Raw genomic sequence first — 27,705 nt, forward strand, 5'->3', positions numbered from 1 at the left:
AATCGTGCCCCACACCCCCTGTACAGTAATAACATCACTACATCCTACATATAACATACATTTCATACATATCAGTACCTTTTTTTATTTTTATCTGAAGCTGGAGATTTTTTTTTCCTAGGAGGGACTTAATAAAGGGAACTGATTTTTATTTTTTGCTAGGAAGGACTTAACAAAGGAGCTGACTTTTTATTATTTTTTTTTTCCTAGGAGAGACTTAGCAAAGGGAGGGATTTATTTTTTTTTTTTTTTAGAGGCAAGGAGGGAGGATTTGGACTTAGAATCGCTGGGTCTGGTCTGATGTTAGGCCGAGTTCTAGGGTGGCTTTGGAAGCTCCGTAGCACCCTTTCCTTAGTGACTTGATTAATTGCTATTAATTGCTAACGAAGAGGTGTTACGAAATTTCCCGAGCCACCTAGATCACGACCCCCTGCCCTGTTTCTGAGGTATTATGACGGTGTGACGTTTGTTTCTTATCACTAAAATGATTTCTTTTATATATATTTATAATGTATGTTATGTATAAGTTATCGGTAATATATATATTTATGTAATTATGAGAGTTTGAAAAAAAGTTTGCCATCTACAACGGTTCGGGTGATACTTGAGAGAATACTGCTCAGTTGGCTTGAGTTGTGCGGGAGTCTCGTCATCCCCTCAGGGCACTTTAGTGAAGATCCTGAGGTTGGGTTAGAGTTTGTCCAGATTACCATAGTTTGCCGTCAAACGACCCGATTTCTATACATTTTCTGTGGTTGTTGCTAAGTTCCGGTACGTTTTCTATGGTTGCTGCTCATTTTTCTGTATTTTTTATGATTGACGATGGTTTCCTGTACTTTTTCTGTGGTTGCTGCTGGTTTGGCCTGTACGCTTTCTGTTGTTGTTGCTGCTGGTTGCCGGTACGCTATGTATGGATGATGTTGGTAGTCTTCGGTAAATTTTCAGTGGTGGTTAGTTTTTTTCGGGACAGTGGTAAGTTACAGATTTTTGCTCACAGCTGGTGTGTGGGGGTTACGGAAATGCACTCAGACAAGCGTAGTGGTTTGCTGAAATAGGTAGGGATGAGAGAAATGCAGAGTTTTGCAGGTCCATGGCCACGCACTTTCACACGAAGTTTTTAAAAGTATATTTTCGTCCCCCCTAGGCAATAGTTCCTCGTTTTCGTTGTCTGGGCTCTCGTTAGCTGCTTAGAAGAATGAACCCCATATTTTTATTTTTATTTTTTACTCACTTATCATCTTTATTCTTTCTTTTCACAGGTTAATGTTGACACTCTTGATACTGGGCTGGTTTGGTTTAGCGTATATACTGTATATTTTTTCCCCTTGGTTCAGCTACTCCCACAGCTCAAATTTGTACACTTTCTCTCTCCTCGTTTGCACCCTTCCATCATTTTCTTTTATTTTTTCAAGGATTTATCACTGTTTTTACCCTACACTCAGTTATCAGGTCCTCCTCCTCTCCATCTTCCTCCTCCACTTCCTCCTTCTCCACCCCATCCTCTCTACCTACTACCAGTTTCCATATATACACACGTACACTATTATTATTATTATGATTTGTCAGGTTTCTTTGGTTTCAGATTCACACTTTTTGGTTTTGACTAATATTATACACACACTCGCCACCCACCATCACCCTTCGCACAGTTTATCACTTTGTTTCATTGTAATATTTTCTTTTGTTTTTTATTTTCATTTTCTCAAGTTCGTTTCATTGTAGTATTATGTTTGTTTCTGCTGTGTTGTATTTAATTGTTTTCTTGTTTTCTTAAGTTTGTTTCATTTTACTTGATTTCATTTTATTATTTTATCAAGTTTTTTTTTCATGCTTGTTTCATTTTGTTTTCTTAAGCTTAGTTTCATTTTATTTTTTTTTCAGTATTGTTTTCTTAAGTTTGTTTAATTTTATTTTTTATTATGTTTCATTTTATTATTTTCTTAAGTTTGTTTGCAGGTTATTATGCATTTTATTTTATTATTTGCTTTTTTTTTTCATTTTACTAGTTTCATTTTATTAGTTTCCTTTTCACTCGTCATTTTTTGTTGGGGGTAGGATTCGAAGCATAACTTGAGGGAGGAAGAGTGCATTGAAGAACTTTATAAAACATTTTCCTTTACTATAGTTTTTTCCCGATTTTGTTCACTTTACGATATTTTTTCAGTTTTTGTTCATAATACGATACATGTTCGAACTTGAGGGGTTCGATATAGCACTCATGAACCCCTGAATTACGATGTTGTACCGTATTTTCTCACTTTTTTACAATACTGTATTTTTTCCACGTATTACGATGTTGTATTTTCTCTTATTACGGTATTGTATTTTTTCTACTCTTATTACGATACTGTATTTTTCCACTGATTGCAATGTTGTATTATCCGACTCTTTTTACGATGTATTTTCCCACTCTTATTACGATTTAGTATTTTTCACTTATTACGATGTTGTATTTTCCCACTTAATACGATTTATTTTTTCCGCATATTACGATGTATTTTCCCACTCTTATTACGAAGTTGTATTTTTTCCTCTACGGTGTTGTATATTCTTACTCTTATTTGTAATTATAGATGGTTTTATTCAGCTTAGGAGAGATTTTTTCAAACAGGGGGACTTACATATAGCCTTCATCATTTCTTTCACCACAGGAGCGCTCTAGCAAGGTAAATAATATCGCTGGGAGTTAGTATGAATAAAAAAAAAAAAAAAACAATCGGACTGAAAATGTTCTCGATATTATCCTCTTCACTGAGATGACTTGTTTGTTTATTTGTTTACGGTATTTTTTATTTATTTATACTGTGCTGTTTATTTGTTTATGTATACTTTATATATTTATGTATACTTTCTTTGCTATTTCTTTGTTTATGTATACTTTATATATTTATGTATACTTTCTTTGCTATTTATTTGTTTATACCTTCTTGCTGTTGATTAATTTATTTATTTTTACTTTGCCGGTAACTTCAAACGATTTTTTGCATCATGGGATACATTTTTAAACTGGAGATGTTATAATTATATTGAATTAGCCCCGTCATTGCCATGATGTCTTTTTTTTTTTTTTTTTTTTTTGTCTTATTGCCTTCAGACGATTTTATTCAGTATGGAGTAGATTCTTTTCCCCATTTTCCAGTTTGATAATTGAAGTTGGTTATGTTAGAATTTTGCAATATACCCTGTTACGCCCTAGAGTTCACCCTATCAGTTCGAGTATTCATTTATTAGTTGATGTATGTGTTTATTTATTTATTTATTTATTTAATATTTTTAGCAACACCTAGACAGTTAAATTTACCTCGTGGGCGACTTAGAATTAAAGGTGTTAGATGTTAGGCTTAGTTCCTCCAGTGCTAGAAACGAGTAATGGAATAAAATCGTTTGATGGTAGTAAGCTTAAAATGAAAGAAACAGATCCTCGTAATGAGCAGGTAAAAATGTAAAAACTCGTAGTGAAGAGGTAAAAATTCAAAGACCGTCGTAGTGGAGGTAAAGATTCAAAGATCCTCGTAGTGAAGAGGTTAAAATAAAAAAAAAACATCGTAGTGAAGAGGTTAAAATTTCAGAGCCTCGTAGTGAAGAGGTAAAGAATTCAAAAACCTTCGTACTGAAGAGGTTTAAATTCAGGTGGTTTCATCTCCTTGCGGTTTTATTTAACTTACGAAGAGCCTCGAGTAGTGAAGGAGTTGGTCAAGGGGATATCTTAACTTCTTGACCTTCACCGATTCATTTTTTCAGAGCCAGTTTATGACCTTCAAATTTCAGTCACGAAGCTACCCTCCTGCTTTCCTTTCCCGTTCCTGTTTGCCTTTGCTTGTTCATATTCCAGTACATTACCTTTGCTCATAACATTCCTCGTACTTCTTACTTCTCTTCGCTCAAATTTCAGTCATTTCCCACATTTCATGGCTTCTTAACTTGTCCTTTCACCTACACTGTTTTCTGTGCAGTTCCATTTAACTTTCATCTCTCTCTTTCAACTTCCACGAACGCTTATTCAATTGCCAGTCCTTCTCTTTTACTAATATTATTCTCATTCACCACCACTTCTAAATTTTCTTCAGCCTTTCTTCATTATTCACACCTTTACATTATTTAACATATTTTCAACACCCCTTTTCAGCTGCATTCAAAGGATGGTCAGATTTTAATCCTTCTATGCTAATTTCACCTCAGGTACATTTCTCAACTTTCATTTCACTTCAGCCCTTCATCTTCACTTCAGCCCTTCATCCTTACCTTTTCCACTTTAACTTGACCTAAAATTTCCATCTCTCGGTCTTGAATGCTGAGTTGTAGCATTAAACCAGCATTAGAAATATGATGCAGTTTAAGAAAAAGTGCTATGGAAAGGATGTAGAGCCGTTGCATTGTCTTCTGCCACAAAGCTACGTGAAATAAGCTGTCAGAGGACGAAAATGTGGAGCCAGGTTAAGGTGAAAGGAGTATAATTCTTTTTCACCTCCACATTTCAGCTTTAACAGGTGATTTGGTGTCAGTTCTTGGGCGTATTTTACATGAAGTTCGTCCATCTTAACTTGGCCCAAATTTTCGTCGTATTGCAGTGTATTTCCCGTAGCTCAGTGGCAGGATAGGACGATCATTACGATCCTACATTCTCTCCACAGGACTCTGTCTCTCACTCTCACTCTCTCTCTCTCTCTCTCTCTCTCTCTCTCTCTCTCTCTCTCTCTCTCTCTCTCTCTCTCTCTCTCTCTCTCTCTCTCTCTCTCTCTCTCTCGCTCTCTCTCTCTCTCTCTCTCTCAGTATTCATGGTGGAGAAAGTATTTTTGTGTCAGGTTGATGTGAACGGGGGATAGGTCTTTCATGGGGTCACTACATTCTGCAGCTGTTTGGAATTCATGCTGGAGAGATGGCAGCTTTAGGACAGTATATAAGATGGAGAGATTGCAATTTCAGGCCAGGTTAAAGTGAACGGAGTATATCTTCAAGAGGCTTTTTTAAATTTTCGTCTTGTTTTCCCCGCTCTAAATTCGACACCTGTTCTTACACATGGATACCTTTTCTTTCCTTCATGGATCTGTCTTTTTCTGTACTTATCTCCTAACATCTCTTGCTTTCTTCCTCCTCCTCGTCCCTTCTCGTATCTCGTCTTTTTCCTCTTTTGCTCCCTCTTCTTCATCCATTTTTTTTTTCCTTTTTCTCCTTGCATCTTCCTACTCCCTTGTGTCAGTACTTCTTCCTCCTTATCTCATGCCTTCCAATCTTCCTTTTTTTTCTCTCTCTCTCTTTCGTCCTTTTTGCCTATGTAATTCTTGTTAATATCTCGAAGTTCCTCCACCTCTTCTGCCTTTTCTGGTGTTGCTCCCCCCCCCCTTTTTTTTTTCTTCCTTAGACCATTCTAATCCTTTTGTCATTACCCTTTCCCTTCATGTCCTTTTCCACATGATTCGTTCATTTGTTCATTCCATCCATTTTCCTTTATTTTCCTTTCATCATCCAGTACTTATCCTTCCGTTATACTCATATTATTCCTTCACTTTACTTCAGTTATCCTTCCATGACTTTTTCCATTTTCCTTTCGATATCCTTTCATTATCCTTCAATATCCTTTTATTTTTGTCATTATCCGTCAGTTATCATTCCATTATTTTCTTCATCTCGTTCGTGGACTTCCTTTCCTCTGCTTGATGTGTCTTCTTCCGCTTGTTAGTTGAATCATTCATTTTATTGCTAATTTTGTAACCATATTTTCTCCTTATTCTTTTCCTTGTTCACATATTCCGCTGCCTTCACTTTCTTTTCCTCGTCTTTTTCCCAATTCTTTACCTTCCATGTTCCTTTTCCTTAGTCCTCTCTTCTCTTTCTTCCTCTTGTTTTTCGTCTCCTCTCTAACTTCCTCTTCCGTTCCTCCTCTCTTTTTTTCGTATCTTCTGCCTCTTTCTTTCCTTTCTTTTCCTTTCCTTCCTCTTCCTTTCCTCTCTTTCTTCTTTTCCTCGCCTTCGTCATTTCCTCTCCTTCCTCTTCCATCCCGTCTTTCCTTCTCTTTCTTCCTCTTCCTTTGCTTTCCTTTGTTCTTTCCTTCCTCCTGTTACACCTTGCTCTCCCTCTTCGTTTCTTCCCTTTCTCTTCTCTTGTCTCTTACATTTCCTGTCTTCATCTGATTTTCATTTCTGATTATACACTTTGCCTTTTGTGCATCCTCGCCATTATTTGTCCAGTTTTCTTCTTTTGTCTTCCTCCTCCTTTCCCTTCTCTACTTCTTCTTGTCCTCTTCCAGTTTTTAAAGTCTTCCATCTGACTCTTCATTACATCTTTTCCCTCCTTCCCTCTGTCCTTCCGTTTCTTCTATTTTTCCTCATCTTTTCTTTTCTCTCTATCTCTTACTTCCTCTTCCCTCCTTTCGCTCTCTCTCCTGTCTTGCGTTCAGTCATCTTTCCCTCTCTCTGTCTCTCTTCCTTTCTCCTCTTCTCTTCCCTCCTTCGTCTTGCTCTCTTTCCTGTCTTTTGCGTTCAGTCATCTTTTCCTTTTCTTTGTCTCTTATCCTTTCTCTTCTCTTCCCTCCTTTCTCTCGCGTTCTTTCCTGTCTTTTCCTGCATTCAGTCCTCATCTTTTCCTTTCTCTCTGTGTTTCTCTTCCATTCTCTTGTCTTCCCGCCTTTCTCTCTCTCTCTTTCCTGTAATTTCTAGCCTTCAGTCCTCATCTTGTCCTTTCTCTCTGTCACAGTTTCTTTCTCTTCTCGTACCCTCCCTCTCCCTCGCTTTCGTTCCTATCATTTTCTTGCCTCCAGACCTTCTGGCATTTTCTTTCTTCTCTTCTCTTCCCTTCATTCTCTCGCTTTCCTGTCCTTTCTGGCTTTAAGTCCTCACCTTTCCATTTTCTCTGTCACCCTTCCCTTCTTCCTCCTTACTCTCGCTTTCTTTCCTGTCTTTTCTTGCCATTAGTGCTTTTGGTAACCCTTTCTTGAGCAACTTTCGCCTTCCATAGCCAACTCCAACTTTACTCTTGCAATGATACAGCTCACCATGGCGTCCTCGTGCTGCCTTCTAGCCTCAACCCTTTGCCTCTCTTCTCTCCTTTCCTCATCTCTCCACTTCCTCCATTCCCTCCTCTCCTTCTCTCTCCTCTGCCTCTCATCCTTCCTGTCATCTTCACTCAGTTTCCTCCCCTCTAGCGTGTTGTCTTCTCTCCATTTCATCTTCTCTCTCCTTTCCTCTTTTATCCATATTTCCTTTTCCTTCCTGTCTTCGTCTGCCCATTTCCTCTCTTCCTTCCTGTCTTCTCTTTGCCTCTGTTCCTTTCGTTCCTCTTGTCTCCATTCCATCGCTTCAGTCTTGTCATCCTCTCTCAATTTCCATTCTTCCTTCCTTGTCTCTTCCCACATTTTCCTTTCGTGATGACCCTCTCTGGAACAACCATCCCTACCTAACTTGCTCTCTATTTCCTTTCCAGTTCTTGGTTTTCCGATCTTTCCTTTGTTCTCCTCCTCGTGAATTTTCCCATCCGCTTGCATTTCTTCTGGTCTCTCCTTTTTGTCCTTTGTATCCTCTTGTAGTCTCTCCTTTTTCACTTGTAATTCCTCTTGTAGTTGTAGTCTCTCCTTTTTCACTTGTAATTCCTCTTGTAGTTGTAGTCTCTCCTTTTTCACTTGTAATTCCTCTTGTAGTCTCTCCATATTGTCTTGTATTTCCTCTTGTAGTGTATTTTTGTCTTGTATTTCCTCTTGTAGTCTCTCTCTTTTCACTTGTATTTCCTCTTGTAGCATCTTTTTCTCTTGTATTTCCTCTTCATGCCTCTCCTGCTCACTCTTTCCTCCCTTTCCACTTCCTCAGTGCTTCTGGTACCCTCTTCTGGAGCAATCCTCACCCTCCATGGCACACTCCAGCTTCACCCTGGCGATAATGGCACTCACCATGGCCTCCTCTTGCTGCCTCTTGGCCTCCTCCATACTCTTGTTGACGCTCTGCCAGTCCCTCTTCCTCGGCCTCTCCCCGCACGTAGGCTTCACCCTGAGGAGAGTTAGGGAGAGTTAGTGACTTCGGTTAGGGAGAGTTAGTGACTACGTGTGAGTAGAGTTAGGAAGAGTTAGTGACTGTGTGAGTAGAGTTAAGGAGACTTAGTGACTACGTGTGAGTAGAGTTAGGGAGAGTTAGTGTCTACATTTGAGGAGGAGAATCAGGGAGAGAGAGTGTTTACGTGTGAGGAGGAGAGTTCGGGAGAGTTTGTGTCTACCGGTGAAGAAAGTCAGGGAGAGTTTGTGACTTCGGTTGGGGAGAGTGAGGGAGAGTTAATGAATACGTGGGGATAACGGAGAGTTAGTGGTGGAGACATAGACCCGCATTATTGTTGGTTAAGGAGACTCCCGAACACCTCTTCCTTAGCGATTCATTCTTAGATATTGCTGGTTAATATCGCATTTGCACGTTATGTATGTGAGGCGATATTAGAAGAATTTACGCAACACAGAGGATTACAGTAAGGCGTAGTGAGCAAAATAAATCTCCAAGGAAAGGTTGTTAGGGAGCTTTCATAAGACGAGAATACAGGCCTTAACCAACAAAAGAAAAACAGTAGAGGATTATTTAGCGGGAGAGTTCATGACTGATGGCGAGTCACGAAGAGTTAGGAGGCAGATGAGGGGAAATTTGGGAAGGAGAGTGATAAGTCAGAGGGAAGGCAATTGAGTTTATTGTGGGCCTAGGAAAGGGTAGTGGATAGTGAAGAGTCAGAGAGAAGTGTGTATCATTTGTAGTTTCATCTGAGAGCTTATGGATGTAGAGTATTTTGAGTAGTGGGTGAGGGAACTGGGGAAGGTCATTGGGTGGTGGAGAGTTACGTAAGCAAAAACAAGAAAGGATGTTTATTCAGCAAGAGAGTTAATGACGAGGCTAATGAAGAGTTATGGGGAGTTAGTGGAATGAAGGAGAGTTAATTCAGGCACAGTTAGATTGAAAAGTTCCTCTACTGTTGCACTCCGCCCACTTCACACTTCTTCACACTTCGTCTACTTTACACTTAATGCATGGACGTTACTTCCCTCCCTGACGCATCTTATCGAAAAACATAGTATGTGGGTTTAGAAATTTACTAAGCTTCTCGTATCATATAAAAATTATCCCGCAGAGGAAGTTGAAAAAAAAAAAAAAAAAATCAGGGAAATATATAGGCGAAATTTTGTGACAGTTAACAGAGAAACATACCACGCCTCTCAGTCTGTGAATATTAGCCGTCATACAAGCGGAGTGGGGAAGAGGGAGGGGGAGGCCGAGGATGAGATGGAGGGATGGGGTGGAGAGGTATATGAGAGAGGGGTGTGTGAGTTGGGAGCGGAGCAGTGAAATGGCGGGGGACAGGGCGACGTGGAGGCGATTTGTTTGTGGCCACCCCGAACGGGATTGAGGCGTCTGGCAATAGATAGATAGATAGATACAAGTTGGAAATCAGAAGAGGTGAAACATTAGGCAAATTTTTAACTCCGACTGTTTACCGGAAGCTCCTCTATTTACACTTCCGGTAGAAGACTAAACCATAAGTCAGACAATTACAGAAATATAGAAAAAATCCTAATTAATCCCACTGTCACTGAGGATTTTTACATGACTCTGATATCAATAGGGGATTTTGAAATGCGCCAGTTATAGCATTCCTAACCTCTTCAAGTTCCGTTGATGGCCCAGTACAGTCATGTTGGAGGTTCAGTTTGACTAGTAACCAAGGAGACCCATTCCTACCTAAAACTGATCGAACTTCATGTAGCCACGATTTAATTTCATATGTTGGTTAAGGAACTCCCCTAACACCTTTTCCAAAGCGATTTGTTTAGCTTAGTAAACCATACGATCATGACTGTTATATAGATCCTTCTGACGTCCTCATACTCTGCATAAATACCGTAACGTACAAATGGATACGAAGGAGCCATATCCCCCCCCAAAAAAAAAAAAAAAAAAAAAATCGCTAAGGAAGAGATGCTAGTGAGCTTCCCGAGCCGAGGAGGTGAAGAAATTGCCCAGTTCCGTCAGATGAAAACATACAGACTAGCGTGAAATCTTGAGCAATCTCCTAGGTAACCCGAGAATTTGCCTTGATTGTACACCTAGATAGTCTTTCTCTTTTTTTTTTTTTTCATTCTAGTGGGTCTTTGAATAACGGGTATTATATATATATATATATATATATAAATATATATATATATATATATATATATATATATATATATATATATATATATATTTAGCCCCCAATAGCGTAAGGGGATTTTGGAAGCGGATTGAGAGCTTATAACAGAGGGTGTGATTGTGGCGTTGTGTGTGTGTGTGTGTGTGTGTGTGTGTGTGTGTGTGTGTGTGTGTGTGAGAGAGAGAGAGAGAGAGAGAGAGTGAGGCGGAAGTGAGAGACGGAGTGCGAGGGAGGGAGGTAGGGAGGGAATGTAAAGAATAGAAAAGGTCACCAGATCGGATGTATAAAACGGAGGTGGGGTTGAATGTCGGAGGGTCATGAGTCGTCAATGGGTCAGTAGGAAGGATGGCCGAGGTCAAAGGTCAGGTTGGAGGGGTCATATACATTCGTCGTTTGGTTCATGGTTTATATATATATATATATATATATATATATATATATATATATATATATATATATATATATATATATATGTGTGTGTGTGTGTGTGTGTGTGTGACTTGGTTTATGTATTTTGGGTTATAGTAACTTATTTCGTCTCTCTCTCTCTCTCTCTCTCTCTCTCTCTCTCTCTCAAACAGAGAGGATGGCAGAAGCCAGAGGTCATAGAGGCAGGTAAATACGTAGTTTGGTCGCGTCTCGTCTCTCTGTCCATTTTGCCTAATAATTACCAGCCGCGATAGCGAAGCTGGTATTGTTTTCAGTTGTGTGTGTGTATGTGTGTGTGTGTGTGTGTGTGTGTGTGTGTGTGTGTGTGTGTTAGCACAACTTCGCAATCGCTCAAGATATCAACACAAACTTTAACAGCTGTGTCGTAGGAAAAAAAAGTGGATCACGAGTTCGAAATTGGTGATAATAGGTCGAGGTATGTGTGTCTGTTACCACAATGACTTCGCAGCCGCTCAAGATATCTTCACAAAATTTTACAGGTGTGTAGTAGGGATGAAAATCTCCTACGAGTTCGAAATTGGTGAAAGTAGGCCAAGGTCAGAGTCATATTCCTAGCCGCGCTAGATATGTATCAGCTCGCGGCTGGTGTGATTCCTCCCATTGGGGGGGCCTCTATGTATTATTATTATTATTATTATTATTATTATTATTTATTATTTGGTACTGCTATCACTTTATTATAATTGATAAGGATTGACTGTTACCATTTTTAATTTGCTGTAGTTGCCTTTACCCCAACCAAGGGCCGTATTGTATTTTGGGAGGCGTTGTGGCATCTTGGCACGTTTTCCATGGCGATCTGTTTTTCATGTTACCTTACCCCTGGTCATTTTGTTGTTTGCTATATAGTTTTAAAATCGGCATAGTTTGCATTTGATGGAAAGAAGTTGAAATTGAGGTGTAGACTTCAGAATAAATGGCCCAGGAAGAGGTGTTGCGAAGCTTCCATTGCTACCTAGAAAGCGGCCCTGAATCGAGTCTGCGGTACATAAAACTCGCGTAGCATATTTAATTTTCATGTGATGATGTGAGTCTCGTATCCCTTACAGCTCTTGTATCACCCCACAGTTGTCTCAGTACTAAATCGCACAGAAATAGGTACCACGAAGCTTCCAGTACTAAGTAGAATACGGCCCTAATAAACGGTGCCTATCACTCACTTAGCATGTTTAACCTCCATGTGGGTCTCGTATCCCTTCTTGCTCTTGTACACCACCCCGCAGTCGTCGCAGCGGTACAGTGCGGTGGCGTGGGTCTTGTACTTGTGGCGATACCAGTGGTTGCGGGAGGGCAGCAGCTCGCCACACAGCTTGCAGGTGGCCGTGCCGTTGCTGTTCAGTACGTAATCCAGGGTCACGTTCTGCTCCAGGTCGTTGTTGGCGCCTTCACACGAGTCTATCACCTGTCGAGAGATGTACTGGGTTAGTGAAAGTTAATGGACATTATGGGTACGGTGGAGATTCCCTATGATGGTGAGACTAGGGGTTATGTGGGGTTATGTTTATGTTTGGTTGGGTTGAGTTGGCTTCATGACACGACCTGGGGGGGGGCATAGGGCCAATTAGGTTAAGTCTGTTTTGCTATATCCACCCGTGTGTCTACAGCTTCGGGCAATAGACTGAATAATATGCAAATTGTTGGAAGGGGAAAGAGGGGTAGACTAGGAGAAAACAGGACAAGATCGGGAGGTAAAGCTCAGAACCTTGCCAGATACTAAAGAGACGTAGCTAAACTGAGCAAAGCACCTATACGGTACTCAGTTTTTTTTATCGAGGCGAAGATGCACGTAACAAGTTGGTGATGATTGGGTGATTGTAGCATTACCTCATAATCTCTTTCCTTGTTAGCATTATAAAATAACGACATAAAATTATGACTGAGGGGGAAATTTGGGCTAGGAAATGTTATTCGGACATGTTGCATTCAGCCAGTTATCGCCAACCTGTCAAGTGCATCTTCGCCTCAATAAAAAAAAAAAAATAATAATAAAAAAAAAAAAAAAACAGGATAGATAGGCTGGAATCCGGATTATATTAGTTCGAAACCCCAGAAGCATTCATGGATAATGACTGGGAGCCTACTGGAGGGACCTTGACGTGTCTTGGAAGGAAGGGTGTTTAGTGTGTCCAAGAAAAGAAAGTGTGTGATGAAGTTGCAGTTGATATATAACATTGCTGGAAGAAGATGAATAGGTAGACCAAGGGGAAGGTGGGGGAACAAGGTTGGGTACTGAAATCAAGGACAAACATCTTCCCTCTTTTCCACTGCATCTGCTTCATGTTTAGGGCATTTCGTTAGGTTTTTCCATCACGCATCCAATTTGAGAGAACATCTTTGGGCAGAGAAACATACCAAGCCTCTCTCAGCCTTGGAATATTAGCCATCAGAAGGGAGCAAATAGTTAGAAGAGGTGAAATATATTGCCGAAATTTTGTGCCCGAGTGTACGGTGCATGAGGGAGGATGGCGTGTGGTGGGAGGAAGGGTCGTTAGTCTGTCGTCCAATAAAGGTGAGAAAAAGGTGAAGAAGGAGAGGGAAAAATTATTGTCACAGAAAATAGGACGGGTCTGTGGTGGCCTGGGTGGAGGGGGAAATGGTTTGTGGGAGAGTGAATGGGGGTTTATGTATTGAGAGAGAGAGAGAGAGAGAGAGAGAGAGAGAGAGAGAGAGGCAAAGTTCATGCGGTCCACTGGTAAACCTCTTCACTACGAGAGATCTTCCTAAAACCAAAGGAGGCCCCGATCTAAATAATATCGTCAGGAGATAGCAAGAAGGAAACAGAAAATGGATAATTCTATTGATTTTTTTTTAAAGTGACCCACGCAGTACAAAAATAACTCCTGTAGAAAAGGGCATTAGTGGTGAAAATCCAATCCCTGTAATTGCATTGTTTTAAAATAGTCTACCTAGATTTTTTTTTTTCCATTCTTTTAAACTTATTGTCCTGATGTTAATTTTAGCCTCTCCATCTTAAGTTTGAATTAGTTTCTTTGTTGGTTTCCTAAGAGTGAAATAATGATGGTGATTAAGATTGGCATTATTATTATTATTTATTATTATTATTATTATTATTATTATTATTATTATTATTATTTTATTATTATTATTATTAGACATATAGTATATTATTATCCATACCAAGTCGAGGAACATTTACTGTATGTTTGTGAAGTTGGATGAGACGGCGATGATGATGATGATGAGGGTATGATAATGACGCATTATTACATACATATATATACATACATTTACTACCGGTACATACATACATACACATACATACACATACATAATACATAGGCTACATACATACATACATACATAGGGCCTACATCTACGTACCAAATCGAGGGGCACTTGCTGTATGGGTGCGAGGATTGATGAGAGGCTGGGCGTGGTGAGGAGCGGCGTTGTGGGCGTGGTGGCGGGGGTGAGGGTGGTGGGGGTGGGGGTGGGCGTGGGGGTGTGGCCTGGGGTGGGCGTGGGCGTGGGTGTGGGCGTGGGTCGCTCCTGTTTGACCAGCGTTGACCCTCTCACCACACTACCCTCTGCCGTCCAGATATCCGGAACACAACACAGCTCTGCCGATAACACAACGTAGTATTAGCAGTGTAACGTGGTATTTGTTAGTGCACACAACAGCCTCGTCAGGAACATAATCTGGTATTAGTACTGCTTCATAACACAGGCCTGTCGATGTAGCGCAGCCTGTATCACCACACATTGTTATTAATTCCAAAACAGCCTGTTGATGAAAGGATTATACCCCCGCTTGGAAATAGTTTTGGTTGAGATGATAGAGTAGTCTTGGCCCGACATCGACCCTTTCAAGGTTAAGTTCATGTCAATAGTACTGCAATTGAATTATTTTTAGACCTACAAAATTACCTTTTCTTATCTCTTCATCACATCCCGTTCTTGATACCTTAAATCCGAAGGGTATTTCCACTGATAAACCAATTCCGGTGGTGGTTGTCAGGATAAACTAATAAGAAGGGCATTCAGTGGAGCACCTGTGTATACCTTGCTGAGCAGTTCACGTAGGGTGTTTCAGGTAGACGCATTAACAGATCCATGAAAACTGTCTACATATTTCTAACGTCGAGTTGAAATTAATCTTTCTTATTAAAATGATGACTTTCCTTCTGTTTTAATATACTCACCAAATTCAATAAACTCCAATCGTACTTTAACAAGACTACCCCCACAAATGAATAATATTGTAAGTTGTTTTTCTGTGCACTGGCGGGCATACAAACACAGATGCAAATAGGGTTCACCTTTGTTAACAGAGACAAAATTATCATCAGGAAAGTCTCATACTTGTGTATTAAAAAAAAAAAAATCGTCGACTACCAGCTTAGGGAAAACATTAATAACAGATGACACAATATGGTAAAGTAAATATTACAACTCATCAATAGCACTGCAATAGAACTTTCGAATGTTGCAAGAGTATATGTCATTAGTACTGCAAACGGGTCCTGTTACTGATATTGCAAAGCATCCCGTTAGTGGTATAGTCACACCTCGTTATTGGTACCGTAGCACAGATCATTATAGCAATATATGTCATGCCACTGTTTGTGTCGCACCCTAAGCTGTTGATCGGTGTGTAACTCATCTCGGTATTAATATTGCACCATTCCATTATTGTTATTACACACACACACACACACACACACACACACACACACACACACACACACACACACACACACACACACACACACACACACACACACACACACACACCCTATTGATAGCCAGTTATGTATAGACCAATTTTAGATTCCTGTAACTCTGGATAATTAGGATTGCTGTTTAAAGACCTTTCATTATTACGATGAGAGTTCAGTTTTATAAGGAATAGAAAAGCAAAGATGGGATTTACAGTATATTACACACACACACACACACACACACACACACACACACACACACACACACACACACACACACACACACACACACACACACACACACAGAGTCATTGTTAACCTCCTTCAGACTCGAGACTAGCAGGTACCGTACGTTTTTATTTAAGTTGGACCTAATTTTCTGAAGGGATGTATGAATACTATATCAGTCCCCCCGCCATTTCGAAAAGTCTCTCCTGACCTGAATAAAATCATGTATAAGCAACAAGAAAAGTAACAAAAAAAAAAAAAAAAAATCCTGGGGCTGAAAGGGTAAGATAATGAACTTGACTCTCTCTCTCTCTCTCTCTCTCTCTCTCTCTCTCTCTCTCTCTCTCTCTCCTCCACACACCACCATCATTAATACACCACTCCATCCCTCCACCTCATCCTCCATATCCCTGCCCTTCTAGGTCTCATTCTCGATTTCACTGACGTCTCATTCCCCCTTCTCGCCATATTCTCAGACCATCCCAGGCTACTTTTCCTGACACTTCTCCAGCATGTCCATATCAAAACCAGATCGCTCCATAACTTCCTCATTTCTCGTGAATTGTTGTGGTTAAAAAAAAGTTAGGCTGTACATATGGAGGTATTTATTGTGATGATAACATATAAACATTATCTTTCTATACTTATTTCATCAGTTATTTTTAGGGTAGTGAATGGAAAAGAAACGAGAAATATTTGATAGATATTCAGGAATTATCATACTAGCTTTAACTTGCCCCAGATTTTCGTCTTTTTGTCGTTTGTTTCATGTAGCCCAGTGGCAGAAAAAGAAAATATTGCAGCTGTACATCCTTTCCATAGCATTACTTGTGTATCATATTCTAGCGTTAATCTACTGTTATAACTCAGCATTTAACATGGAGAGAAGGCAAATTTAGCTCAGGTTAGAGTGAAAGGGGAATAGGACTTGAATTTTTTTTTTGTTCTTGATGCTAGCGTGCTGTGTTATTATCATAGTATAGTTCGTAGTTGTGAAGGGGTTAACTTTGGTGGTGGTGATGGTGGTGGTGGTGGTGGTGATGATGATGATGATGATGATGATGATAGATAGATAGATAGATAGATAGACAGATAAATAAATACAGGTTAATAAGAAGATAAAAAAGATAATTTTCATCATTTGTAAATATGAAGCTAAAATGAACGTTCAGGAACTCTTGGTCTTCTAATTTATTCAGGAACTATTTCTGGCTCCCTTGTAATTTGATGGAATTTATACTCCACAGAAAGTGTGTGTGTGTGTGTGTGTGTGTGCATCGTTTAGACTGCGAGGTGCGTGACTGCAGCTGTTTCTAGTGGAGTATGGCTGTGTGTGTGTGTGTGTGTGTGTGTGTGTGTGTGTGTGTGTGTGTGTGTGTGTGTTGTTTAGATTGCGAGGTGCGTGACTGCGCTATATCTAGTGGAGTATGGCTGTGTGTTTGTGTGTGTGTGTGTGTGTGTGTGTGCACGTTTATTCGTGTGTGTTTTTTCATGTTAAGCCACCATGCAAAGAAAGATCAAACGTTTCTTGCAGCAGCCTTCGTGCCATGAACAATTACCTCACAACCCCTTCAGCACGAGGCTTTAATTTTCTTTCATTCGGCCAAGGAAGGGCTTTACGAAATTAGAGGTCAAGTTTCGTGTTTATTAATCCCCTTACGAAGAGATTTGTTTCTTTATCTCGTCTGGAGCTAGGAAGGATAAGAAGAGATGTCCTCATTGATAAGTGCAAAATATTTCACTACAAAAAAAACAAAAAAATTGGTCTCAGCATGTGAACGTCTCTTGCGTGAAATTTTGAACCACCCCAAGGAAAAATAAATGGATAAATAAATAATAAAGGAAATTAGCCCCTTTGAAGTATATGGGGCAGAATCCAGGCTACCGTAATCCAGTACATATAAGGGTAGATGACCAGACAGCTTCCCTTGGTGTCATAATAAATTGATCGAAATGTTTCCTGTGTTCTCTTCGGGAGCGAATCTTTGGAAGGCTCAAGAATCGAACCCGGGTCATTCTAGTTAGCGATCTAGATATGCTAACCAATGCATCACCTCCCCCCCCCCATCCTCCCCAGGCTTGTACAGTGGAGATGGGGAGGGGATGAAGGTAGGAGAAGGGGGGACGAGGAAGGAGTGGGAGGAGGAGGAGGAGGAAGGTGGTGGGGATTGAGGTATTGGAAGAGGAGGGAAGAGGGAGTGGGGAAAGGGGGTCTGGGGGGGAAGGAAGGGAGGAGGATAGAGATGAGGATGGGGAGAGGGGAAGAGGGAGTAGTGGGAGGGTGGAGGGGGGGTGGCAGTGTCTCTTGTTTCATGTCCCCGCCTCCTCATGACCCGGAAGTGACCTTTCTTATGACAACTGTTTTTGTGGTCTTAAATTTCGTGGTTGTTCAGATTTTTGTGTTGCTGTTTGTGATCATCTTTTTGTTATAGGGATTAGAATGGTGTATTGGTTTAGGTTCATGCTTTTTGTTGATTTGTCCTAAAGCAGGTTATTATCGACTATAACAAAAACCAATTATACCTACCAATTTGGACTCAACTGGATGCGACTTAATCGACCATAACAACAACAGACTATTCCTCTCAATTACAACAGCCATTTTTCCTTACCAGTTTAGACTCAGCTGGGTGCGACTTAATCGACTATGACAGCAACAAACTATTCCTACCAAATTGAACTCCACTGGATGGGGCATATCTTTGTGTGTGTGTGTGTGTGTGTGTGTGTGTGTGTGTGTGTGTGTGTTTCCCATTTTTGTGCTAGGTCGTACTTTTGTGCTCTCGTTCGTTTACCTTAACTTGATGGAGATTTTCGTTCTATTGTAACATAATTCACGTAGCTCAGTGACAGTATAACATTAATACTTCTGCTCTACACCCCCTCCAGGCTTCATCATAACCAGCACAATATTCTAGTGTTAATCCATTGCTACAGCTCAGCATTTAGAGTAAAGATGTAGTAAATTTAGGCCAGATTAAAGCGAAGGGAGCATAATTTGTGTGGTCTTTGCCCTTGTTTTAGACTGATAGGTTTTTGTTGGTTTTCGTTGTCTTTATTTTTGTTGATTGTTCGTTGGTTCGTTGGTTTTACAGATCGAGCTGGTTTGAGGTATTTGATCCAGAAAAGGCGAAGACGGGTATATATAATAAGAGAGAGAGAGAGAGAGAGAGAGAGAGAGAGAGAGAGAGAGAGAGAATGTATGCTTATGTGTGTTTGTGCTGGAACTAAACTAGCGCCTCCCTGCCCACCGCAACCCCATCCATGTATTTTTGAAACACATCGACTGCACCGGGGTCAATAGTCTTGCATAGTAGACAACAAGCACTGCCACGTGTGTGTGTGTGTGTGTGTGTCTGTGTGTGTGTGTGTGTGTGTGTGTGTGTGTGAGAGAGAGAGAGAGAGAGAGAGAGAGAGAGAGAGAGAGAGAGAGAGATGTCTTCTATTTTTTGATTTATTTTTTTTAACTCCTTGAACCAGAGGAAGTCTTTCTTATTCTGTCCTAAAGAGTCTCAGACATTTTTGTACCTACTCAGTAACGACCCTACTATTACGCACCGCCTTATCTCATGTATACCATATGACTACTATAGATCCGCATTTTCGTCGAACATTTATGACAATTTTACATACGGTAGTTTTCTGAAAATTTAATTGGGCCAAACATATTACAACTCAGGGTTTCATAAGTCATTGTTCACTTTTTCGTTATTTATCGTTAGGAAGTGGATCAGTATTTATGTCCACAGCTGTACACTGGCCTTCCTTGCCCTCCACCTCGCCCTCCACCTCATTCTTGGCCCACTTGTCCTTCTCCCTCCAGGTCGTTCTTGGTTTACCTCTCCTTCTTCCTCCTCCTACATGGTTTACCTCTCCTTCTTCCACCTGGTTTACCTCTCCTCTTTCCACTTCATTCTTGGTTTACCTCTCCTTCTTTCACCTCATGCATAATTTACCTCTCCTTCTTTCACCTCATGCATAATTTACCTCTCCTTCTTCCACATTATTCTTGGTTTACTTCTCCTCCTTCCACCTTGTTCTTGGTTTACCTCTCCTCCTTCCACCTCGTGCATGGTCTACCTCTCCTTCTCCGTCCACCTTTTCGTTGCGTGTACCTCCTATACCTCTCAATTTACTCCTGATCTACCTTTCCTTGTTATTGTACCTTGTCCATGGTCTCCCTCTCCACCTTCTTTTTTCCATCTTATTCCTGGTCTGCATCTTCTTGTCACCTGGCCTACCTTCATCTCTTTCCGCCTTGTTGTTGGTTTAGCTCTCTGTCTCCTTTTCTGGTCTACCTCTCCTTCTCATTCTACCCTGTTCTTGGTCTACTTCTCCATGTCCTTTTCTGGCCTACCTTCCCCTTCACTTTCTGCCTTATTCTTGGTCTACCTCTCCTTCTCTTTCTACCCTATTCTTGGTCGACCTCTCCATGTCCTTTTCTGGTATACCTCTTCATGTCCTCTTCTGGTCTACCTCTCCTTCACTTTCTGCCTCATTCTTGGTCTACCTCTCCACTTCCTCCTGGTGTACATCTTCCTCCTCCTTCCACCGTAATCTTGGTCTGCCTCTCCTCTCTCCAACCAACCCACCCTCATGCGCTATCTTAACCCCCTCCCCTCCCTTTTTTTTTTTTTTTTACATCTTTTTATTTTCTTCTCTTCCGCCAGACGATATTTTTCAGATCACGAGGGACCCTTGTGTGTGTATGTGGTAGGGATCTCTCTCTCTCTCTCTCTCTCTCTCTCTCTCTCTCTCTCTCTGTACCTGACTGATCAGATTATTTATTAACCTTGTCAGCCCGAGGTCGTGATTTTTAATTATTCTTACCACTGCCAGACGATTTTGTTCTGATTAAGAGACATCCTAGTAGTGAAGGGGTTGATGAAGGCTATACCTGAACTGAAGGACTAGTAGTAGTAGTAGTAGTAGTAGTAGTGGTAGTAGTTGTAGTAGTAGTTGTTATTGCGCCTCACCCGAACTGAATAAAATCGTCTGGAGATAGCGAGAATATACTGCTAAGGATGTCCAGGGAATGAAGGGGTTAAATTGTTTCACCGAAGTTTTCTTTCGTTTAATCAAGTGTTGGAAAGAAAAATAAAAAGGTAAATACGTTTCTGTTCGGCCGTCACATTTTGTTTAGTGTATTATAATAGTCTGTCGGTGATGTGTAACTAAAAGGCTCACACACACACACACACACACACACACACACACACACACACACACACACACACACACACACACACACACACACACACACACACACACACACACACACACACACACACACACACACACACACACACACACACACACACACACACACACAGAGTCCTTCAAGCCACGCCACACCACACATCCATAAAAACTCCTCCAAGGCAACCCTAGGCTAAACTTAGCTAGAATCAGTTCAATGCAACAAAGTGGGAACACGTCGTAACCGAGTTAACTGCAGACTCCACGCGTTCATTTCCATGCGTATTGTGTTCTTGGAAGCGAGCCACACTTTCAGGCTGAACGTTCCGGGAAGAAGGTCGCATCGTATCATAACGCTGCTTAACGGGCGAAATTAGAGTGATATGTAGTGTGATAGATAATGTTCCGCAGTGTGACAGGTGTTCAAAACTGACAGGGATTCGTAGGGTTATAGTAAAGAGGAATTGGTAATGTAACTACTCGACCTTCGACCTAATACCAATCTCTCTACTTGTTCGACCCATTTAAAGACCAGGTAAACTATCACCGACTCAGGTAGTTGCCTCAATCACCGCCCAGGTATGTTAGCCTGACTCCGCCTACTACGGTTCTTTTACACTAACTTGGCCCGGATTTTCGCCCTTTTGCAATTATTTCACGTAGCTCAGTGACAGATAAAACAATGCATATACATCTTGTCCATAGTACTTCATGACCAGTAATGTATTTTAGTGATAATCTTTTGTTACAGCTGAGCATTGAAGGAGGAATGATGGCAGATTTAGGCCAAGTTAGAGTACAAACGTTATAACTATCACAGAAAGTATTTAACGCTGTCAGTGGAAGTGCCTATGTATTATTAATGGGTCAAGTGACACAGGAAGTTTCGTAAATAATATAAGTAGTACCAAATGGAATAAAATGCAAAATTCGTAGGCCGATTGGAGGAATTGATCAACTGGACCCCGAGACATTGTTTTCTCTCCTGACGATTTTATTCGGCTATGAATGGATTTGTCGTACTGGAGGCAGTAGATGTAGCCTTAACCAATAAACCTCTTCAGTACGAGAGGTCTCAGTTGAATGAAATCGTCTGGGGCAGTGGAGATACAGTAAAAATTGCGTCACCTGAATTTAAGGCGCAAGGATCTTTTTTCAAGGTGGCTTTTGGAGTCTTCTTAACGCCGATTCGTCAGCGATTTAACATGCATATTGCACCTTGACATTCTCATGTACGCTATTTATGTTGTTTTAATATCAACATGGTTTGCATCGTTAACATACAAGAGAATAGTTGCTGTGTGATGTAAATCGCTAAGGAAGAGGTCTATCTATCTATCTATATACCTAGGCTGCTTCCCCCAAGGAAAGGGAGGTAGCCGAGACAGGACGACTCACTCTCCATTTACTCATCCATTCAAACACATTCATTCGCATCTTAGCCCCTGTGGCGGGGGGGACACAACCTGGCCGCACTATGGGGTGGTACTACTACTCTGCGGCCAGGTTGTGTTAGGAAGAATACTGCCACCGTATTCCCTGCGTGTCGTAAAAGGCGACTAAAAGGGGCGGGGTGAGGGGACTAGGGACCCCCTCCTCTGTTTTGTAGTTCCTAAAAAGAGACAGGCCAGAGAAAGGAAGAGGTGCTAGGAAATATCAGTACCAGAGGATGTTGTGTTGTAGTGTGCAGAATAAAACACCGAGGAAGAGGTTAGGAAGTATCACTGCCAGATGATACTGTGTTGAAGTTTGCAGAATCAGTCGCTGAGGAGGAAGTGTTAGGGAATATCCAGTGTCACTAAGAAAGCGACCAAAAATTCAACACTTAAAAAACCCAGAGCAGCAAAAGACTCAGTAAAGACAGCATTCAACCCCCTGTCTAATAAGATGTCCCTCAGCTGAACAAAATCATCTTATGGCGTAAATAGAATCACTCAAGTACTGACGTGTTTATATCACAAGACGATTTTATTCAGCCTGGACAAGACTTGTGTTTGGGGAGGTTAGATATAGTCGTCATTAACTCCCTCATCACGAGAGTTCTTTCTAAAGCAGAGTAAAATCGTCTGGAGGTGGCCAGAATAAAGTACAAGATAGGCCTATATAACCCCTTCAGTTTGGTGACCTGTTGTAGGAGTTAAACGTGATTCTCTCTCTCTCTCTCTCTCTCTCATTCTTGTTCCCCTCCAAGCGATCTTCTCTGGTCACGAGAGAGAGAGAGAGAGAGAGAGAGAGAGAGAGAGAGACTTATCAAGGGGGTTAGGTACTACCTTCAACAAACCCCCTGGAATTTACCCATCATCCCGTACCTGAATAAAATCGTCTGAAAGTAGCAAGAACGAAAAAAAAGTGCGTCCTCGATCAGCAGAGATTAAATTGATAACTTGCACTCTCTCTCTTACATTCCTTAGCCCCTTCGAGACAATGACCTTTTTTTTTATGTTTGTCTGGCTACTACCAGACGATTTTATTTCATCTTAAGACACACCCCTGGCACTGAAAGGGTTAATTACGGCTAGTTCTAAGTCCTCCAAGTAGCCTTCAAGAAATCAGCTGAAAGAAATCGTTTTGATATTAGGGGAAAAAAAATGCTCGAAATCTCTTGAACTTCAGGGGGTTAGGACTCACGCTTATGGGAAGAAAATAGTCTCAAGAAAATCGTCTGGCGTCAGCTTGAATAGAACACGAGTTGTCCCTACCAGGAGAGAATTAATGTCTTTCTCCCGTCAAGCGTTTTTCGTCTGTATTTTGTGTGTGTGTGTGTGTGTGTGTGTGTGTGTGTGTGTGTGTGTGTGTGTGTGTGTGTCCCGTTTTTCCATATTGTGTCCTCTGTGACGTCATCTTGCTCATCCTCATTCAAGAATTTTAACTTTATTTTTTTTTGAGTTTTTATTCCTTGGGTTATTTCGATTTGCATCCCTTGTGTTTGTTTCCCTTTTTTTGTTTTTTTAAATCGTGTCCCTCTTTCCCCGCTTCCTCCCTTTCGCTTATCCTTCTCCCTTTTCAGTTTTCCTCCTTCCTTATCCTTTTTCCTCCCTTTCTCCCCATTCCCTCTTTTTCCTTCTCCTGTTCCTTGTTCTTGTCATTTTCCCTCCTCCTTCCCCCATTTTATCACTCTTCGTCCCCCTCAAAGCACAAATATCAAGTCCGTAATTTTGAAAAACCTTCACTAACTCATCGATTTTACCGTCATGATTTAGCGTTCTCACTGGAATGTGAGAACGCTAAATCATGACGGTAAAATCGATGAGTTAGTGAAGGTTTTTCAAAATTACGGACTTGATATTTGTGCTCTGACAGAAACTAGATTAACTGGAGTCGATAAGTTGGATTTGGAGGATGGTATACGTTTATTGATATCTGGTCGACAGGACGGAATGCATTATCAGGGAGTAGGATTGTTGCTGGGTTGTAAAGCAAATAAGGCTTTATGTGAGTGGGATCCTATAGATGAGCGATTGCTATACGCACGGTTTAAATCAAATCATGGCAACATCAGTCTGTTTGTGTGTTATGCACCTACTAATGATGCACTCGATGAAAGGAAAGACACATTTTATGAAAAGTTGCAAGAAGGAGTAGGAAGGGTACCTAGACATGATGTTTTGATCTGCGTTGGAGACTTTAATGCAGTAATGGGCTGTTCAAATGAGGGATTTGAGGCATGTATGGGTAAGATGGGAGTTGGTAGTAGGATGAGTGAAAACGGAGTGAGGTTTGGAAGCTTCTGTCTAGCAAATGACTTAGTCATCGGGGGCACACTCTTTCAGCATTGCAATATACACAAGACAACTTGGGTGTCGCCGTGTGGAAAATATAAAAATCAGATTGATCACATCGCTATCAGTAGAAGGCATAGAAGTTCTCTGCTAGATGTTCATGTTAAACGGGGAGCGGATATTGGTAGTGACCATCAACTCAGCATTGCAAAAGTAAGGTTTAAACTTAAAAATCAGAAGAAGGAAAAATCTGGTGTTGGTAGATACGATATTGTTAAGCTTAGAAGGGAAGGAGAAGAAAAGGAGGAATTCAGATTAGAATGCAGAAATAGGTTTTTGGTGTTGGAAACGTTGGAAGAGGGGGAGAGAAGTGTAGATGAGATGTGGGAGGATGTGAACAAAGTTTTGCATGAGACTGCTGAATGTACGATTGGAAGGAGACATAGATTCAGGAGAAAGAAATGGATATCAGAGGAAACGTGGGATATGATAAAAAAGAGAGGTGAGGCTAAATTGAGGAGTGAGATGCAATGCGTTGATGAACGAGAGATTGAATTAGCAAGAGCTGCGTACTGGAGTTTGAATTCAGAAGTAAGAAGGTTAGCTAGGAGAGATAAAAGAAGATGTGTGGATGAAAAGGTTGCAGAGACTGAAATCCTAATAAACAAAAATGATGGACAGAGTCAAAGAATAGCATATGAATCGATTAGAGAACTGAGTGGTAATGCAGGTAAACGCAAGGAAATACCAATTAGAGACAGGGAAGGAAATTTATTGACCAAAGATGGAGATATTAAAAATAGATGGAAAGAGCATTTTGAGACAGTTCTTAATAGACCAATACCACCAGAAGAGGATATACCGTCTGCTCAGGAAGATTTAAATATAGAAACAGGAGAGTTGAGGCTTGCAGAAGTGGAGAAAGCAGTAAAACAGTTAAAGAATAATAAGGCACCAGGGGAGGATGGTTTATTTCCGGAAATGTTTAAAGTGGAGGGGGATAGATTAATAATGATCTTGACCAAGCTATTCAATAAGATATGGGTGACGGGGTTACTACCATCAGTTTGGAAGAATGGTGTAATTGTTAAAGTTCCGAAGAAGGGAGACCTGAGTGAATGTGGTAATTGGAGGGGAATCTCTTTGTCACCGATAGCTTTGAAAGTTTTCAGTAGAGTGTTGTTAAATAGGTTGGAGCCGGTGGTTGAGGGTATTCTGAGGGATGAACAGGCTGGTTTTAGAAAGGGACGTGGTTGCAATGATCAGATCTTTATAGTTAGGCATTTGATGCAGCAAGTTAATGAAATGAGAGTACCGTTAAGTCTTTGTTTTGTTGATTTTGAAAAGGCTTTTGATAGTGTTTCGAGAGAGTCTATGGGGAAGATCATGAGACATTATGGAATACCAGAGGAGTTTGTGAGGGTCATTATGAACATGCATGAGGACACATTTTGTAAAGTGATGGTTGATGGTTGTCTGAGTGGTTCGTTTGAAGTTAAGTCCGGAGTAATTGAAGGTGGTGTTCTATCGCCTTTACTATTTATATTGGTCATTGATTACATTATGAAACGTGTTGGAACAGAAACCGGTGCAGGTATACTTTGGGGAGAGAACAGGAAACTTTTGGATTTAGATTATGCAGATGATATAGTTTTGATTTGTGATGGGCCAGAAGAGATGCAGAGAGTGTTGGACTGTTTGGTGAGTGAAGGTCGCAAGGTGGGTTTGGTTATTAATTGTGGAAAAACTGAAATATTCAATATGAATATGGAAAATGCGCAGGAATGTGTAATTGGAGGTATGGTTGTAAAGCAAGTTGATAGGTTTAAATATTTAGGTACTTATTTAGCCAAGGATGGTTCTTTGAACCTTGAATTCGAGGAAAGGTTAAAGAAGGCTAATCAGGCAATGGGAATGCTTAAAAATATTTGGAATAATAACAATTTCTCTGCGCATACAAAAATCAAACTTTATAAGGTAATGGTTAGGAGTATCTTAATTTATGGACACGAGTCTTGGAACAGCACAGTGACTATGGAAAATAAATTCTTGGTGTTTGAAAATAAAGCACTTAGAAGAATATTAGGAGTTAAGTGGTGGGAAAGGATACCAAATAGTAGAATTAGAGAAATAACGGGAGTGCAGCCGATCGATGAATATGTTAGATTCTCACGATGGAAGTGGCTAGGACATGTGTATAGGAGACAGGGAATAGTACGAGGTACACCAGGGTGGGTGGCACCTGGTAGGAGAGGTAGAGGAAGGCCAAAAGAGACGTGGGTGAGGACAATGAGACGGGAAGCTGGAGATGAGTGTTGGGGAGATCTTGAGGAGTTAGCACAAGATAGGATGTGGTGGTGTGAGTTCATCGAGGCCCTATGCATCCCCGAGGGTGCCACAGGAAATGATTGATCGTCCCTCTCTCCTTTTCTCCTCTTCTTCCCCCCTTCCTTGCCCTCTTTCTCTCCCTTCTTTTCCCTCTTCCTCCCCTCTCTCTTTTCCTCCATCCCTTCCTCTCCTGATGTTCTCTTTTCTTTACCTCTCTTTACACCCCCTCCTCGTCCTCCTCCTCCTTCCTTATCCCTCACAATGTACTCTTTTCTCTGCCTGTTTTCTCTCCTCCTCATCCTTTATCCCTCACCCCCCTCTCTGTTGTCTTTCTTTTTCTTCCTTAACCTTCGTCATCCTCTCCCCTATTTTTCTCTTCTCTTTCCTTCATCCCTTTCTCTTCCCTCTTCCTCCCTCCTTTCCCCCTCCCTCACTCTCTCCCTCCGCTGCCCAGTTCCCTTTTCTTTTTTCCCATCTTTCTTATCTTCCAATACTCTCTTTACCTTCTTTTACCTCCATTTTAAAGGCTTTCTTCAATATTCTGTTTCTTCTTCGCTTTCGTCACACTGTTTCCTTAACCTCTTCAGTACGGTGACGTCTTCTGTATTATATTCTTGCTGTCTCCGGACGATTTTACTCAGCTTGGGATAGACTTTCGAACTGGTGGAGTTAGAAATTAGCCTTCATCAACCCCTTGCACACCAGAGGCCGACCCGAAGTTGAGTAAGACTGTCTGGAGGTTGCAAGATAAACCAGTAAATTATGCAACACGATCAAGGGTGGCTATTATACTGGGTGGACCATAAATAGCGCTTAACTAGCAACTCAGCAGGCGGTATCTTAATGTTACATGGATTCCTCAGTCTGCCGGTTTGGGCGTGGGTGTAGGGGTGACACTGGGAGTAGGAAATGAATAAATGATGCAGGGTAGACATTGATAAAGTTGACTGGGCTGT

At 41.0% G+C, this 27,705-nt stretch overlaps 1 protein-coding gene across 1 annotated transcript in view; it reads right to left on the reverse strand.

Moving 5' to 3' along the window:
• Nucleotides 1-7,674: 7,674 nt before the first annotated feature.
• Nucleotides 7,675-27,705, reverse strand: part of LOC145410155 (uncharacterized) — a 32,086-nt gene continuing 12,055 nt past the window's right edge. Inside the window, exons 2-4 of the mRNA XM_080280352.1 lie at nt 13,936-14,174; nt 11,754-11,995; nt 7,675-7,973 (exon numbers count right to left, since the gene is read on the reverse strand). Of these exons, the coding sequence (XP_080136478.1) occupies nt 7,793-7,973; nt 11,754-11,995; nt 13,936-14,174 (662 nt within the window). The 3' untranslated portion in view covers nt 7,675-7,792. The remainder of the gene's footprint in view (nt 7,974-11,753; nt 11,996-13,935; nt 14,175-27,705) is intronic.

The sequence above is a fragment of the Coenobita brevimanus genome, chromosome 84, assembly GCF_032717465.1.
Source record: "Coenobita brevimanus isolate Jiangsu-jjx chromosome 84, ASM3271746v2, whole genome shotgun sequence".
In the NCBI taxonomy this organism is placed as follows: Eukaryota; Metazoa; Arthropoda; class Malacostraca; order Decapoda; family Coenobitidae; genus Coenobita; species Coenobita brevimanus.